Source organism: Nicotiana tabacum, chromosome 16 (assembly GCF_000715075.1).
Source record: "Nicotiana tabacum cultivar K326 chromosome 16, ASM71507v2, whole genome shotgun sequence".
Classification (NCBI taxonomy): domain Eukaryota; kingdom Viridiplantae; phylum Streptophyta; class Magnoliopsida; order Solanales; family Solanaceae; genus Nicotiana; species Nicotiana tabacum.
Genome location: NC_134095.1, coordinates 68,665,347 through 68,680,958, shown reverse-complemented (window position 1 = coordinate 68,680,958; position 15,612 = coordinate 68,665,347). Strand labels below are relative to the sequence as shown.

Here is a 15,612-nt window from a genome sequence, read left to right as displayed (position 1 = left end):
ATGTTTTTACATCCATTTATATGCTCTTTTATTTCCTTTTCGTGGTGTTTGGCCTTCTGATCTTCTCTTTTCTTTTTTGGGTAAACCTATATAAATCCCTCGTTTTGGAACTTCATGTTTATCATTTTCTTTTTGTAATTTCTCCTAATTTTTTCCTGTCAACACAAGCATTTAATTCATGGAAGGAAAAAGAAGACTAAAGAAACTTGATGGTATAATACATAAGAGTATTAATTTAGGGGACAAATTTCATGGTGATTTGATTGCTCAATTAGTTATGATACAATCAAGTATATATGCAATTTAATCAAAATTTTGATCATTTATGTAATTAACTAAATGGATCAATCTCTTTGGTTTTACCCTTTTTATTATATTGTTTTCCTTGCCAAAGACGGTTACCCTTTACTCTCTATTCATGCACTTAAAAATATACAATTGATAATTTGATAATTAATTAAATACTATCTTCCGAAAATATTAATTAAGTATTCACAAGTGTAGTATTTTTATTTGCGAGAAAATGAGATCTCTTATTTCCATATTTAAATTGTAAAAAATGACCTTACAAAAATCTTAATCGATCTTATGTGTTATTTTCTATTGATCTCATGTGAGAAAAGGTCTTGTTGTAAATAAACAAATATTTGCTACACTACAAAGCCAAATCTAACTATGCAAATTAAGATAGTGCTTTTATTACTTTTATTTGCATAAATGTAATAGTATTATGAACAATTAAATAGGAATTTGAAATCAGGAGAAATGGCTCAATAATCCTTTACAATTTTAAAAGAAGAATATGATTTTGAAAATCTCTTGCATTTTATTTTCAAATCTCATGTGTGTATAAGATCGCATGGGAGATTTACCAAAAGATTTAAAAAAAATTGCAATGCCCACGATTATTTATCCTAAGAGGAACCAAAGGGAAGAAGAATTACATTACACAATATTTTTCTCTCTAAAATGAGCACTAACGTCCCTTTCCCAATTGATATTTGAGAGGACTATTTGTCAAGAACTCTTTCTTTCTAAAAGTAAAAGAAGATGGACAATTTATTTGTATCTTTTTTTTCTAATTAATCTTTTCCTAGTGTATTTTTCTTTATACATTTGATTTGATTTTTATGTATTTTAGTATGCGTTCCTTAGATTAAATATTTGTCGTTTTCTTAAAATTTTCGTATTAAAAGAAAATTCAATACCAATTAAAATTAAAAGAAAAAAGATATGATTGTGCGAAGCGCGAGTTAATTAACTATATATAAAAGTACAAATAAATAATGTAATACTGAATAAATTGTGCAATGCTGAACAATACAAGACCAAAAAATTAGACCTTTTCGTTTTGGAAAAAAAATCTAAGCAGGCATTTGGATTTTCAATTAAAAAGTGCGGAATCCACCGTTTTTCAGCAAAAAGAAAACACGAGTTTTGTGTTTTTTGATTTTGCTTTCTGGAAAAACACACAGTTCTAATTTCTAAATCAAAAAAACAATATCGAATAAACAAATCACTCCGATCTCCCTCTCATCTCCCACATCTACACTCCACACTATTCCTTCCGGTGAGGCAAACTCTCCATTGCCCCAAAAATTCTCTGTAAATTCTGCCCCTAACAAAACCCCATAATTCCCAATAACTCCCCACACTTCTATGTAATACGAGGCTTCTCTTTGTGTACAATGCTCCAATGGCTCAGTACAGACAATCAGGTGGCGGTTTAGGTTTTAGCAATAACAGTGGAGTTGTTCGAAACGGCGTCGCATCAGATCATCATGTATCTATTGGGATTCGTTCGAATAAGCAGCAGCAATCGCGAAATCAGCACCGTCGACTGAAGTCCACTGCCCGCAAGATCTCGATTGGTGCTATCATCGTTATTCTCTTCGTCGCCTTTGTTGTTTCTGTCTCTGCTTTCTTCTATTTCACTTCTCAAAATAGAGGTATTATTTGCTTTTACATTCGCGCATTTGACTACCAAAAGATACTGGTTTTTTCCTGGTTGGTGGTGGGTAATTGTAAATATAGTCTTAACTTGTATAACAAAATAAAAGGAAAATGAGAAATAGTAATTTCCGAGGATTTTTGCAGAACCAGGAATCATTGAATGTTGAAGTGATCAACCAAAAAGAAAGGTCGAAGAGCTTGTAAAATGTTGCAGTCTAATTCTGAAATTGAGAGTTGACTAGTTGGGTGATATTTCATATTTTATTTGTTACCAGATTTGGATGGTTAATGACTTATGTGGGAGTGGGAATGATTATAAATGTGGCCTTTTCAGGTTTTCTAAGTAATTTGGTTTTTGGGTAGTTGTAATTGAGTTAAACTGAAGTAAGAAGATCAGGCTTATTGGATATAGTTGCTTAGGTTAGACTACCATTAAGTATACCGAGTTATGGAATATCACGTTATGACCTTGTTATGAGGTTGAAAGTTCACGACCGACCAGAATAATGAAAGAATTGATGATTTGGTAAGTAATTGTACGCACTTAATTAACAAACAATGGGCTTATTAGGTTTATGCCACGTGTTACTTTGTAGATGATAATGTGTGAATTTAAAAAAATTGCGAGTCAACCAAATGAGTGCTGGAACTAGGAGAAGCACTTTAGAGAGTAATGGGTTTTAGGGTAAGTTAAGTAAGAGAAAATATATGCACTGCAAATTTAGTCTCACTAGATAAATGTAGGTGAAGTAAGAGTAGACCGATTGTGGTACCTAAGTGCTAGTATGTAGGCTCAACCTTTAGGAAGAATGACATGATAATGAAGATCTAACACATAGATTAGAATAGGATGGTTCATTGAGGAGTGTTACACGAGTGCTTTGCGATATAGATATACCTAACAAAGTGAAAGGCGAGTTCTATAGAGTAGATGTGAGAGCAGCAACATTATGTGGGAGTTAAATACCCAACATGTCCACAAGATAAATTAGCTTCTGGGATGCCTTCCAAATTGGGCGGGTCACTTTGTTCAAATACCCTGTGTTCCAAGTATAATTGAGTTTTTAGGCAGAGTTTGAATTATCTGTGAATTCGGGCTCATTATCTGAAATTGTTTGGATCTCTTTGTACTTTTCTTATCCATTTTTAGAAATTTTAGATTAATGACAATAATAAGTGTAAAACTAGATGCTCCGATCAACTTGTAAAAGTCAAGAATTCAAAGGAGGTTGACTATGGATATCAATCTAAAGAAACAGCGCGAACAAGGAAATGCTTCATATGATGTTCCGGTGTGTCCAGCTGGAACTGTTTTCTATATTTTTGGATTATTAGGCTAAATGTTCACTAAGTTGTGTTATAGAAATATATCCTCCAGTATTTAGACAATTTCCATGTTTGCTGTTGCAGAATTGGATAATAATCGCTTTCAAGATGATGTTGATGTAGAAAACGATTCAGATTTTCTTACAAATGTGACACGGACACAAGGGAAAGTTCTCCAATTTGGACATGGATCAGTAGCTCATGGCCGGGATTCTCGTTATTGGGACAAGGATGACAGGAGAAGGGATGATGATTACAATGAGGAGGACTTGGAGCGGGTTACTGATGGTGACTTGGATAAGAATCAAAGTCCTCCAGATGGGAAGAGAAGCGATAAGAAGTCTCTTTCAAAAGGATTAGATCATGGTGGCAATGGTTTGTACAACGAAGCTGGACGTGATGAGTTGAAAAAATATGAAGCCAAATATCAAGCTTCCTTGGAGAATGCTGGGCACTCACAAGACGGACATCATTTGACAGACCAGCAATCTGATGATGCTGACAAGGGAAGGAAAAGTGAGACTATGGATGCTGATGATGGATATGATGATGGCATTGACTTAGAAGATGCACATACAGACGGATATGATGATGTTGGACATGAAGATTGGGACCATACTGTTGCTGCCGAATCCCAGGACATAAATGAGAGACATTCGTTAGATACACATGGTGCTGGAAATAAAAATCAAAATCATGCCAAAGAGGCTGGTAAAATATCGAAGGACTTCTCCAATAAGGAATCCTCTTCAAGTTCTCATCACCCTAAAAAGTCCTCATCAGAAAAGCGTCCTGTACCCAGAAGAAAGCCAAGGAAGCATGGTAATATTCTCTCCTATTTTAATTGGCGCCCTATGCCTTTATTTTATGATTATTTTGGCTTCAGGCCACACTTCGATGTTGCATTCCTTGGGTCAACTTGATTTTGAACTGATTTTAATATGGACAAAGAGAAATGTGCTTGGGGACATAGGGATATTCTATTATGGGAACTTGGTGTTACTTGGTAATAGCTTTTTTAGATGCTAGAACGATTTTTGAGTCAATTCCTTTTGATGCTGCAGCTGTCTTTGGTAGAGCTTTTATCCTTCTCATCTCTTTAATTGGATAATAGCTGCTAGTATTTAGTTCTGTACAGTCAAGGAAAAGAAAAGGAAAAAAGAAACAGCTGCTACTTTGCATCTTGATAAGCGTATTGTGCTGCTAATGATAGAAGGAGGTAATCAGCACTTCAGTTTTTGTTAGTTATTGGTATAATAATCAAGAAGTTAGGTACTAGAGTAGAATTTTTCTATGATAAATCTCATCAAAGAAGTAGATCAACGTTGCTCAAAAATCTTTTATTTAAGCGATCTCACTGTGGAAACTCACTTTCTAGCCTGCTGAATCTGCTAGCTAGATGTGTGATTTCACCCATTGCCTGTCACAGTCATCGTGGTTTGTTCTGCAGTGTATTAGCAGTTTTTTTGTATATATATTTTGGGTCTTAACAAGGTAGCAAACGAGGATTCAAGCCCTTTTTGTCATTGTATGGAACATCTTCTTCAGATTTCTGGATTGAACATGTGGAGTTTCTGTATTTCTTGCACTTAATAGAATCGGTTAATGTGTTAAATCTTGGACATTAGCTTCCCACTCCCTTTCACTTGGACTTAAATAGTCATGCTTTTCATTTACAGCTTGTGAGATGAAAATTTTGAACGCTAGTTCTCTTATTGTGGAACCTTTGGAAAGTCGAAAGTTCGCAAGATTCTCATTGCAGTATACAGAAACAGAGGACAGGCCTGTTGACAATGCAAACTGGGAACCAAGATTTGCTGGGCATCAAAGTCTGGAAGAACGGGAAGAATCTTTTCTTGCACGCAATCAGAAAATAAACTGTGGCTTTGTTGGAGGTCCTGAAGGAACGCCAAGTACCGGTTTTGACTTGGCAGAAGATGATGCAAAATACATTAGCAGTTGCCACATTGCTGTAGTTTCATGCATCTTCGGAAATTCAGATCGCTTGAGAATACCAGTGGGCAAAATGGTATTGAACAAATTCCTTTTTAACTCTTACTCATTTTAGTTCTCATAATTCCAGAATACTAACTCATTAAACTATGCCTGTGTATATGGGTACACACGTATACCAAACATATTTTCATGTTGATCACTAGGAGGACCTCATGTACACACTTGTTAAACTGGCCAAAAGTTTTCATGTATATGAAGCTGACAGGATAAAGAGAAGATTTACTAGTGGAATAGTGCTTAATCTCCTAAAAGTCTTTGGATGCATCCTATTGAGATGTACTTACATAAGATGTTCATCTGCTTGAAGAAAAAACATAGTGAGGCTCCAAATTCCTATTCGACAACTAAAAGAGATAGAGAGCCATTTTGGCAGCTGACTAACAAGGGATTTGGCACGGTAACCTGCATCAAAAAGAAAAAGAAAATGAAAGGAAAACATATAAGAATCCAATCAAATGGTCTGGACAGTAAGGGATAGCAGAAAGCATTCATTGCCTTAATTTTAGTGCTTTTACTTTCCTATTTTTTGGTTCAATTGGCTTTTATTCAGGACATAGATGCCTAGGTAGACACAATCGACGAATTACACAATTTGTAATTATGTTTTGCAGCACTAGCATAGTGCCCATCCTACTTCAAGAAAATTCTCATTACTTATAAAAAGAACATAAGAATCCAATCAATAGAGTCAAATTTTTATTTAGTTGGCATTTCTACTTTTGGTATACTTCCTGGGGTTACTTTTCTTACTTCATCCGAAAAGGAAAATCCAAACTAATGCTCATATAAGAAAATTATAAGTTTTTTACCACCCTTATACCGGTGGCAATCATATTCCACCCATTCTCAACTATCATCTAGGTTTCCTGACTAGTAGGCTTTATTGAGGCGGTGATAGCAGAATAGTATGGCAATCTAAAAGGGGGACAGAGGACTAATTATCACTTTTCAATTTGGGGTTCGAACTATGGAGGAGCGTTATGAAGGGATAGGAAGAGTTCAGCAGCTACTCTACATTTAAGGTGGGAGATGGCAGTAGGATTAGTTTTGGGGTCACAGTTGGGGTGGAGAAAATGTATTAGCTTTCCTTTCCTTTTATACAAATTTCGAGCCAGAGAGATGACTGTACAGCAGATTCGACGGACACATGAGGGGTGAATTCATTGGAAGTTGAGTTTTTAAGAAAAATCTGCAGGACTAGGAGATTGACAAATTACAGCTTGTTAATACTATGAGCAAAACATATTACGTACTAGTGGGGACTCATGGAGATGGGGAGCAAGGAGATTTAACTTGTTCTTAGTTTAACTCGTAGCACCATAAAAGATAAATCTTCCGCACTTATTCCGTTTGGATACCTGGTATGCTTCTTCGCTTGTTGGTAGCAAAGAGAGCTATATTGACAATTGAGAAACTAAGAAAGAGAATTGCTATGGACTGTTGATAAAGCAGTCAGGATAGTAGGAAGCTTCTTGGCCCTGGAAGATGATATGGAAGAGAGATACTGTTTTTCCACCAGGTGGAAATACAACGTCTGAACCCATCAAACTGTGTCCTTTTTTCTGTCTCCACCTTTTCTTTCACTCAATCGTTTCCCATTTCAACTTCATCACCCCCACGGAATCCTATCTCCATTATCCCTATCCTTGAACTCTTTATATGCAACTGTGAGAAAATCAGAATCAAATAACATCAGCTGCCAAACTAGCTTTTGAGCAATATTTGACCAATAGAGCTGAGAATCTAGAGGTCTTATACTCTTGCAGCATTCTTTAGCACACCGTAAGCAGCTTTCTCCTGGCTTATTTTTCTCTTTCTAATTCTCCTCCAAGATAGAGTAATTTCCTAGCCATGTTACCTTTGTATTTGATTTGGATCAGTCTTTTTGCTCAAGAATGAAACTCAAACAGAAGGAAAGAACATGAAAAACTCAGAGTCAACTAGTTCAGTCTTGGCTCTACAGGTTTTCTAATTCTTTTCGTTTGACCAACTTTTTCATTGTGAAAAAATAGATATGTAAGACCAGTGGCATGACAACTTTTTTGTTAAACCGGTTGAACTGGTTTGTCCGCACCAGTTTTAAAAGCTTTTCTTCTATTTTTTTCTGGTTAGGTTTATAAAGCATTTAGGAGGGAAGCTATTTTATAGAATGTAGAGTCTATTGTGGTTGACCTACTCAACAAGAAAAAAAGATAGGAAGAGATTCTATTGTGATTCACCTGTTTCATGTTCTGTCAGTACCTTTTTTAGTTGTCTATCCAGATTTTAAATTATTTCACCTGAACTTATCGTTAGCTGCATTGCATGACATCTTTTATTAATTTAAATTCCTTTTCCAGGTTTCCCGTGTATCAAAGAAAAATGTTTGCTTCGTTATGTTTGTGGATGAAGTTACTCTACAAACTCTTTCAGCTGAAGGTAAGATGCCCGACAGCATGGGATTTGTAGGTTTATGGAAGATCGTAGTGGTAAAAAATCTTCCTTATTCTGATATGCGGAGAGTGGGAAAGATACCAAAGTTATTGTCTCATCGGCTCTTTACTTCAGCCAGGTAACTGGAATTACATCTTGTTTATTTTGTTTGTTGTATGTTGCTGCTTATATTCTTCTTGCTATAGCTTGTTAATCACTCGATTTTCACTTCCAACCAGGGGTTTATCAAATCGTAAAAGGAAGAAGATAAAGTGAAAAACAAATCCAGTTTTTAATGCTTCTAGCTTCTAATTGTCTGTACTGAGTTTAAAATTTAACTTAAAGGCCATCATTTTATCTTTTGGTGTTTGGTACCTTCTCAGCATTTGCTTCATGCTTCTTCCATAGCATCGAAGTACCAGCTTCATTGACAATTTTTCTTTTTGCTAGTCAAAAAATTGGTGAGTGCTTTTTCCTAATATTGGATTGATGAAAGCTTCTTTTAATGGGTATTATTTGAGCTAAGAGGACGTAACATTAATAAAACATTAGTCTCAGTAGGGGCCGACCGTCAAGTCAGTAATGTCTCTTTTGGGTTTAGCCTGAATAGTTTTTCCACTTTGAAGTGGTAACACAATGAGTTGTTTTCTCCATTTAAAAGATGTGTAGACTACTATACTTGGTTCAAAGGGGACAATCATACAGCCGCTTCAAGAATCGATAGATTTCTCGTTTCAGAAGAATGGGATGAAAGCTTCAGAAACATCAAGCAAACTATCCAACAAAGGTTGATTTCGGACCATTCACCTGTGGCTCTATACTATGGTGCGTGGGAACAAGCTAAATCATACTTTAAGTTTGAAAATTGGTGGCTGAATGTGGAAGATTTTGATGACAGAATTAGAGACTGGTGGACATCTTTTGAATTCTCAGGAAGACCAGATTACATTTTAGCTTGCAAGTTAAAAGCTCTCAAGGGCAAGCTAAAAGAATGGAGCAGAGTTTATGAAGGTAATTTGGGACTGCAAAAATCAAAATTGCTAAGTCAACTAGCAGGTTTTGAGACAACACAACAACTAAGAGCGTTGACAGAGGAGGAATCAGTGAGGAAAGCAGCTACTCTAATGGAGATTGAGGAACAACTCAAGAATGAAGAAATTGTATGGAGACAAAAATCAAGAGCTCTGTGGCTCAAAGAAGGGGACAGGAATACAAAATTTTTCCATCGCACTGCAAATGCACACAAGAGAAACAACAACATTGATCAACTAATGATTCGACATGAAGTAGTCGAGGATCCAGACAGAATAGAGATTGAGATAACTGAATTCTACAAGGAGTTATACAAAGAACCTGAAGAGTGGAGACCAACGGTCAATTTCGAAAATAGCTCAAGAATTTCTGAATCAGAAAGGGAGTTTTTACAGAGTAACTTTGAGGAACAAGAAGTTTTGACCTGTCTGAAGATGTGTGCAAGTGACAAGGCCCCAGGTCCGGATGGATACACAATGGGTTTTTTCAGAAAGTGTTGGGACATTTTGAAGGAAGACATCATGACGGCCTTCAACAACTTCCATTCTCAGGAGATGTTTGAGAAAAGCTTCAATGCAACATATATAGCTTTGATTCCAAAGAAGACAGGTGCGAAAGAATTGAGAGATTTCAGACCGATCAGTCTGATAGGGAGCTTCTACAAATTGCTCTCAAAAGTCTTAACCGAAAGACTTAAGAGGGTGGTAGGGAAAATTGTCGATGCTCAACAAATGGCTTTCATCAAAGGAAGACAAATAATAGATACTGTGTTGATTGCCAACGAAGCTGTGGATTCAAGAATAAAAAAGAAGGAACCTGGAATCTTATGCAAATTAGATATTGAGAAGGCCTATGATCATGTAAATTGGAGCTTCCTACTCAGAATGTTAGAACTAATGAGTTTTGGGCAGAAATGGAATAGATAGATGAAATTTTGCATATCTACTGTAAAATTCTCCATTCTCATAAATGGATCTCCTAAAGGTTTTTTTCATTCACACAGAGGTCTAAGACAAGGTGATCTTTTATCTCCCTTTCTATTCATTATAGTCATGGAAGGATTGAACAACATGATCAAAACGGCTAAAGTCAGTGGATGGGTTAAAGGTTTTGAGGTAAACAAGAGTGGGGCAAACAATCTAGAGATCAAACATCTCCAATATGCTGATGATACTCTAGTCTTCTGTGATGCCGAAAAGGACCAACTTAGATTCCTAAGAATCATTTTGGTCTTATTTGAGGGAGTCTCAGGATTATACACCAACTGGAGAAAGAGCAATATTTTTCCCATTAATGAAGTTAACAACATGGAGCAACTGACACAGATATTGGGAGGAGAAGTTGGGTCCCTACCAACTGTTTACCTTGGGATGCCTCTTGGTGCAAGATCCAAATCAAAAGAAATCTGGAATTCAGTCATAGAAAAGTGTGAGAAGAAGCTGTCAAGATGGAAATCACAATACCTATCATTGGGGGGCAGACTAGTTCTAATCAACTCAGTATTAGACTCACTTCCTACTTATATGATGTCTTTGTTCACAATTCCAGCAGGCATTTTACAGAGATTGGACAAACTCCGAAGATCATTCCTTTGGCAAGGTAATAAGGAAAAAAAGGTCTTCCATTTAGTTAAATGGAAGACACTCACAATGGATAAAAAACAAGGTGGCTTAGGAATAAGGAATTTGAAGAACCATAGCAAGGCTCTTAGAATAAAATGGTTATGGAAGTACTCTCAAGAACCCCAATCTTTATGGGGCAAAGTGATCAAAGCAAAGTATGGTGAGGAAAATAACTGGGTGTCAAAAAAAGTCAGAACATCATATGGAGTAAGTGTGTGGAAATCCATCAGAGAACTTTGGCCTATAATGAAGAATCACTCCTCCATAAGAGTGAACAACGGAAGGAACACATTATTCTGGAATGATAATTGGTTAGGAAACGGAAGCTTAAAGGAAAGATACCCCGATATGTTTGGTTTAGCACAAAACCAACATAAGACAGTAGCTGATATGAGGAGTCATCAATCAATCTAAGAAGACAGTTGAATGACTGGGAGATAACAAGATTAGCTGACCTTTACAAAGAGCTGTAAGCATTTAAAGGTTTACAGGAAGGTTTTGATTCACTTTGGTGGAAGAGGCACAACAGAGGGGTTTATCGGGTGAAGGATGCATATAAGATTTTGAATCATAATAATCAACAGGTGGACCTATGGCCTTGGAAACATATATGGAAAACAAAGATTCCATACAAGGTAGCTTGCTTCACTTGGCTACTAGCAAAGGAGGCGGTATTAACACAGGATAATCTCATAAAAAGGGGAATTTCTCTGTGTTCAAGATGTTTTCTGTGCGGGGAAAATGCTGAAACTGTCACACATTTGTTTCTACATTGCAAGATTACAGACCAACTATGAAAAATCTTTATTAGTCTTAGGGGTATTTCATGGTCAATGCCATACAAGCTTAAAGATGTCCTTTATAGCTGGGAAGAAGCTGGAGCTGAAGCAACTAGTAGAGATAGATGGAGGACTGTCCCGGCTTGTATCTGGTGGACAGTTTGGAGGGAAAGGAACAATAGATGTTTTGAAGATAGAAGCAATCCAGTGCAGAAGATCAAACTCAATTGTATTCTTCTTTTTTTGTTTTTGGTGCAAAAAGATTTACATAGAAGATACATTGACAATCATAGACATACTAGGATCTTGCTAGGTCTCGAATTAGAACATCTACTAATCCTCTCCATGTAAATCTGGTTTTCAGTGCAACCTATGTACTTATGTTTTTAATATATACAATAGTTACCAATTCCAAAAAAAAAAAAAAAAGATGTGTAGACTACTAGACTGAAGTCAATTGATAAGTGCGAATGTACTAGTTTCTGCAAACTACGTAAGTAGAGAATGCTAAGATGGTACCGAAAGAGAGGTAGAGATTGCATTGGAATTTGGTGTACTGTTGATCGGCTTTACTTGCCCTTCCCTCTGTCTCCAGGAGGTTAAACTATATTTAGAGTAGTGAGTTATGCGACTGCCAAGGTCACAACCATGAGTTTCAGCGGATTCTTGGTACTAATTTTCTATTACTTATTAGTGCTCTTAACCCTTAGGTAGCTACTTTCAGGATCCTCACAATTTGTCTGGATTCCTGCTTTTCCTTGTTTCTATGGATGGAGTTGGGAATGATATAACATGGAAAATGTTAATAACGAAAGCATTGCTCTTCTGATTTACTGCAAAATCATTTCTCGACCTTCGCACTTTTCTGCCCTTCCATATTTGTCCAACCTGTAGTAGAGACTTGCATATATGCTGTCTTATGTTTTAGACCCGCATCACCTGTAATATAGTATCATCTGTGAATGGAGTAGCAAAAGGTGAATGATGTGGTACTGTAACTCACAAGTGAGAACTGTACTCTGTTAGCGCAAGATGGATTTTTGATGTACTGTTTAAGGAAGCCTCTTGCTTGCTGTTTTTATCCTTGGTTTGGTCCCTCCATTTCTGTATCCTTGGCTTGGTTTGCTCAAACTTTCTAAATTTCTGTTCGTTAATGAAAAAGTTGAAATGCTTGTATGAATTGCTTATTAAAGACTCTCCCTGAAGAAAGAGGAGATAAAAGGGCGAATAATGTAGTAGCTTATGAATCGCTTATTAAATTATGCAGGTATTCCATATGGTTAGATAGCAAGCTTCGCCTGCAGCTTGACCCCCTACTCATCTTGGAGTACTTTCTGTGGCGAAAAGGTTATGAATATGCAATTTCCAATCACTATGACAGGCATTGTGTGTGGGAAGAAGTTGCGCAAAACAAGAAGCTTAACAAGTACAATCATACTGTCATAGATGAACAATTTGCTTTTTACCAGGCTGATGGATTGCAAAGATTTAATGCATCTGATCCAAACAAGCTTCTTCACAGCAGTATGTTTTACTCTTCCATATTTAATTTCGTGCAATACCTTTCGTCTTTGAGTAATCATTGGCATAATATCATTACATGTTTCTGACAGATGTACCAGAAGGATCTTTTATTGTGAGGGCTCACACGCCAATGTCAAATTTGTTTTCTTGTTTATGGTTCAATGAGGTCGAGCGGTTTACTCCCCGCGATCAGCTTAGTTTCGCATATACATACTATAAGTTGAGAAGAACGAACCAAGATAAACCTTTTTATCTCAACATGTTCAAGGTAAGAACTTTAATTTGCTTCCGAGCACAACTATGCTGATAGACGGCCTTCCTTTTTGTTTTACACTTTCTTTGTGCATTGTAGGATTGTGAAAGGCGAAAGATAGCTAAGTTGTTCCGTCACAGATCAGACGAGAAGAGGAATATCGCTCAACGTGAGACAGAGTAAACATGGAGAGAACTTCTGGTATTGGTGGATGATTCATTTTTTTGGTTATATGCATCGCTATATTGTACTTGCTTGCTGGAAAGAGGTCATTGTGCCATAGCCGTCTGATTGTCTGTTGTACATTACCAAAATTTTCTCTAGAGAAAGCGATATACGTCCAACTTTATCGACTCAAAGCAAAGCAAGGTGGATCTGCGGGCTTTATCTTTCTGCTGGAAAGAACACACCAACAGCATTACAGCTTCCATTCTATTAATTTCATTGCCTTGACCAACTCCTAGTGTGAAGCATCCTACACCTTTACACTTGTATCTACATGCGTTGGAACACCTGATACAATATGTATTCTTTTTCTATGAAGCAGGGTGCCAATTTATTGTTTTCTATTTTGTCAATCGATGGGGTGACTTATTAAATTCATTTTTTGCCTTCTACGAATTGATACTAGTATTCATATTCAATTTACAGCATATGCTTATCGTGATGAATTTAACATTTACTGTGGGCCAAAATGGCTGCTTGTGATTGGCCGACTTACAATAAGCCTAAAAGGATTATCTACACAAATTAAATTAGTGAATGATAAATGAGAATTTATTAACACAACTCATTAACAATATGTGAATGTCAAAGAGCTGTGTCTTTTCTTTATAGTAGTTTATTTACTCTCTACTTTAAAAAGAATGGAGGGTTTGAACTTTTAAGTACAAAGGTTGGACTAAGGTAGAACTCTTGGGAGGTACTTTCGCTCTACTTTACCATAATAGTTTTAAATTTGTCAGTTGCTGTGCTCTCTTGCAAGTGCCCGTCTTTGTTGGTTGCTCTCTCGCAAGTGCCCGTCTCTTTAGTTTTCACAACCAAAAATTTATTCATCGAAAGATTTATACATACAAAGATTCAAAAAAGAATCAATCTTATTAAGGTCACTATTTTTATGGGATTCCCAAAATTATTAATAGAAAGTCGATTGCACAAAATCCAAGAATTACAAATAACCGTACAAAAAGAATTTAGGTTTGATTTTGAGTTCTAATTCATACATTGATTCTTTATTTCTTTCAAATAAAATTTACGATTTCAAAATTCAGATAATGATACTATAGACTATACCTTTAATAAAAATATATTTAAAATGATATGAAGAAGGTATGGTAGAGAAAAAGTTGTTTGGCTTCATAAATAATGACAGTATCATAACGAGGAACAAATATATTCATCTTCTTTTACAAAGTCCTCTCTTCCCCCACACGAAAAAAAAGAGCATAAAAGAAGAAATAATCTAAATTCCATTGCCTTTGCCAATCTCGCGAAGCAACTTATTCCTTCCTTTTAGCACCTCTTCAAAAACCTGATTTGCTTGTGACTCAAACTTCTCCAAACCAGCCTGTAATGCTGCAGATTTCTGCAGAATAATTTCTTTATTTCTCTTTATCTCTTCTTTATCTTCTACATGTCCCCTTTTCAACTTAACTTTTGTTTGCATTATTGCCTTCTCCATTTCTTCATACTCATAAAAACCTATCTTCCACTTCTCTCCATCTCTGTAATATTTCCTTTGAAAATAAGTGACAAGGCCATTAACTGAGTCCCTGAATGACTTAATTCCAGGAGAGTTACAACAAATACTATCAACTTCCACCTTACTAGTTGGATACAAAAAAACACTTACAAGAATAAAAAATAATAAACTAATTGCAACTCTAATTGCATAAAGTATATTATTTGAACAATCCTTCTTCATTTCTTGACATATTTCATCATGAATTGTCTTGTTCTCCCTTTGTATTGATTGCATATTGGCAAAAGCTTCTCTCCGATAAGTATTCAGATTTATATCAACTCTTAAACGATACATATTGATCTTACAACTTGATGACTTCAACATGTTACAAAGCTCCATGATGTTCAAACTCTCATTCATGTATAAGTTCAACAAATTATTGAACACACTATTCCAAGTAAAAGGTACCTTTGATTTCTCCAGTATTATGAGCAGAAATTCAGAGTGAAGTTTCTGTAGCAAAGTCATGGCTTCTATACACCATTGAAGAGTTAAAGAATTGTTGGCCAGTGATATCTGGAGATTCTTGATTTCTGTGGTTAAAGAAGCAAATAGAGCCGTAGTCTTATCATTGGTAACATGAAAGATACATTTCCTTTGGTGAAATGGAGAAAGACAAGCCATAAATGTTCTTTCCATGACCAATTCTAACTCAAAGCTTTAAGGAAAGATGCTAACTCTGGGAGATTCTTTAATAAGTAGGGGTGAAAAAGAAGAGAGGAGGTGAGCTAGTAGGTTTGGGGGGGGGGGGGGCACTTGTCGTGGGAGAAAGATTGTTTAACATGCTTGTTCAAGATTTCCATCAAAACTAGCTTTATTGTCTTGGTAAACTTTTTTATGCTTTTCCCCCTTTTTCCTTTAAGATATATACATTGACATTGTAAAAAACTTTAACCTCTCAATTTAGTTTAACCAGTTATAGCAAATTACTACTTTATTTTTCAGGTTAAT

The 15,612-nt window shown here is 36.0% G+C and overlaps 1 protein-coding gene across 1 annotated transcript; it reads left to right on the top strand.

Moving 5' to 3' along the window:
- Positions 1-1,326: 1,326 nt before the first annotated feature.
- On the top strand, positions 1,327-13,516 carry LOC107807164 (uncharacterized). The gene is made up of 7 exons (XM_016631494.2): positions 1,327-1,949; positions 3,364-4,101; positions 4,959-5,308; positions 7,635-7,846; positions 12,408-12,664; positions 12,754-12,932; positions 13,017-13,516. Exons 1-7 carry the CDS (start codon positions 1,697-1,699, stop codon positions 13,098-13,100), a joined length of 2,073 nt encoding a protein of 690 aa, XP_016486980.2. The 5' UTR covers positions 1,327-1,696; the 3' UTR covers positions 13,101-13,516.
- Positions 13,517-15,612: the final 2,096 nt, after the last annotated feature.

Excerpts from the sequence above, each read along its gene's own strand:
- LOC107807164 (XM_016631494.2), top strand. The coding sequence starts at position 1,697 with ATGGCTCAGTACAGACAATCAGGTGGCGGTTTAGGTTTTAGCAATAAC. Across the intron at positions 12,665-12,753 it reads AAACAAGCTTCTTCACAGCA|ATGTACCAGAAGGATCTTTT; the intron begins GTATGTTTTACT and ends TGTTTCTGACAG. Across the intron at positions 12,933-13,016 it reads TTTATCTCAACATGTTCAAG|GATTGTGAAAGGCGAAAGAT; the intron begins GTAAGAACTTTA and ends TGTGCATTGTAG.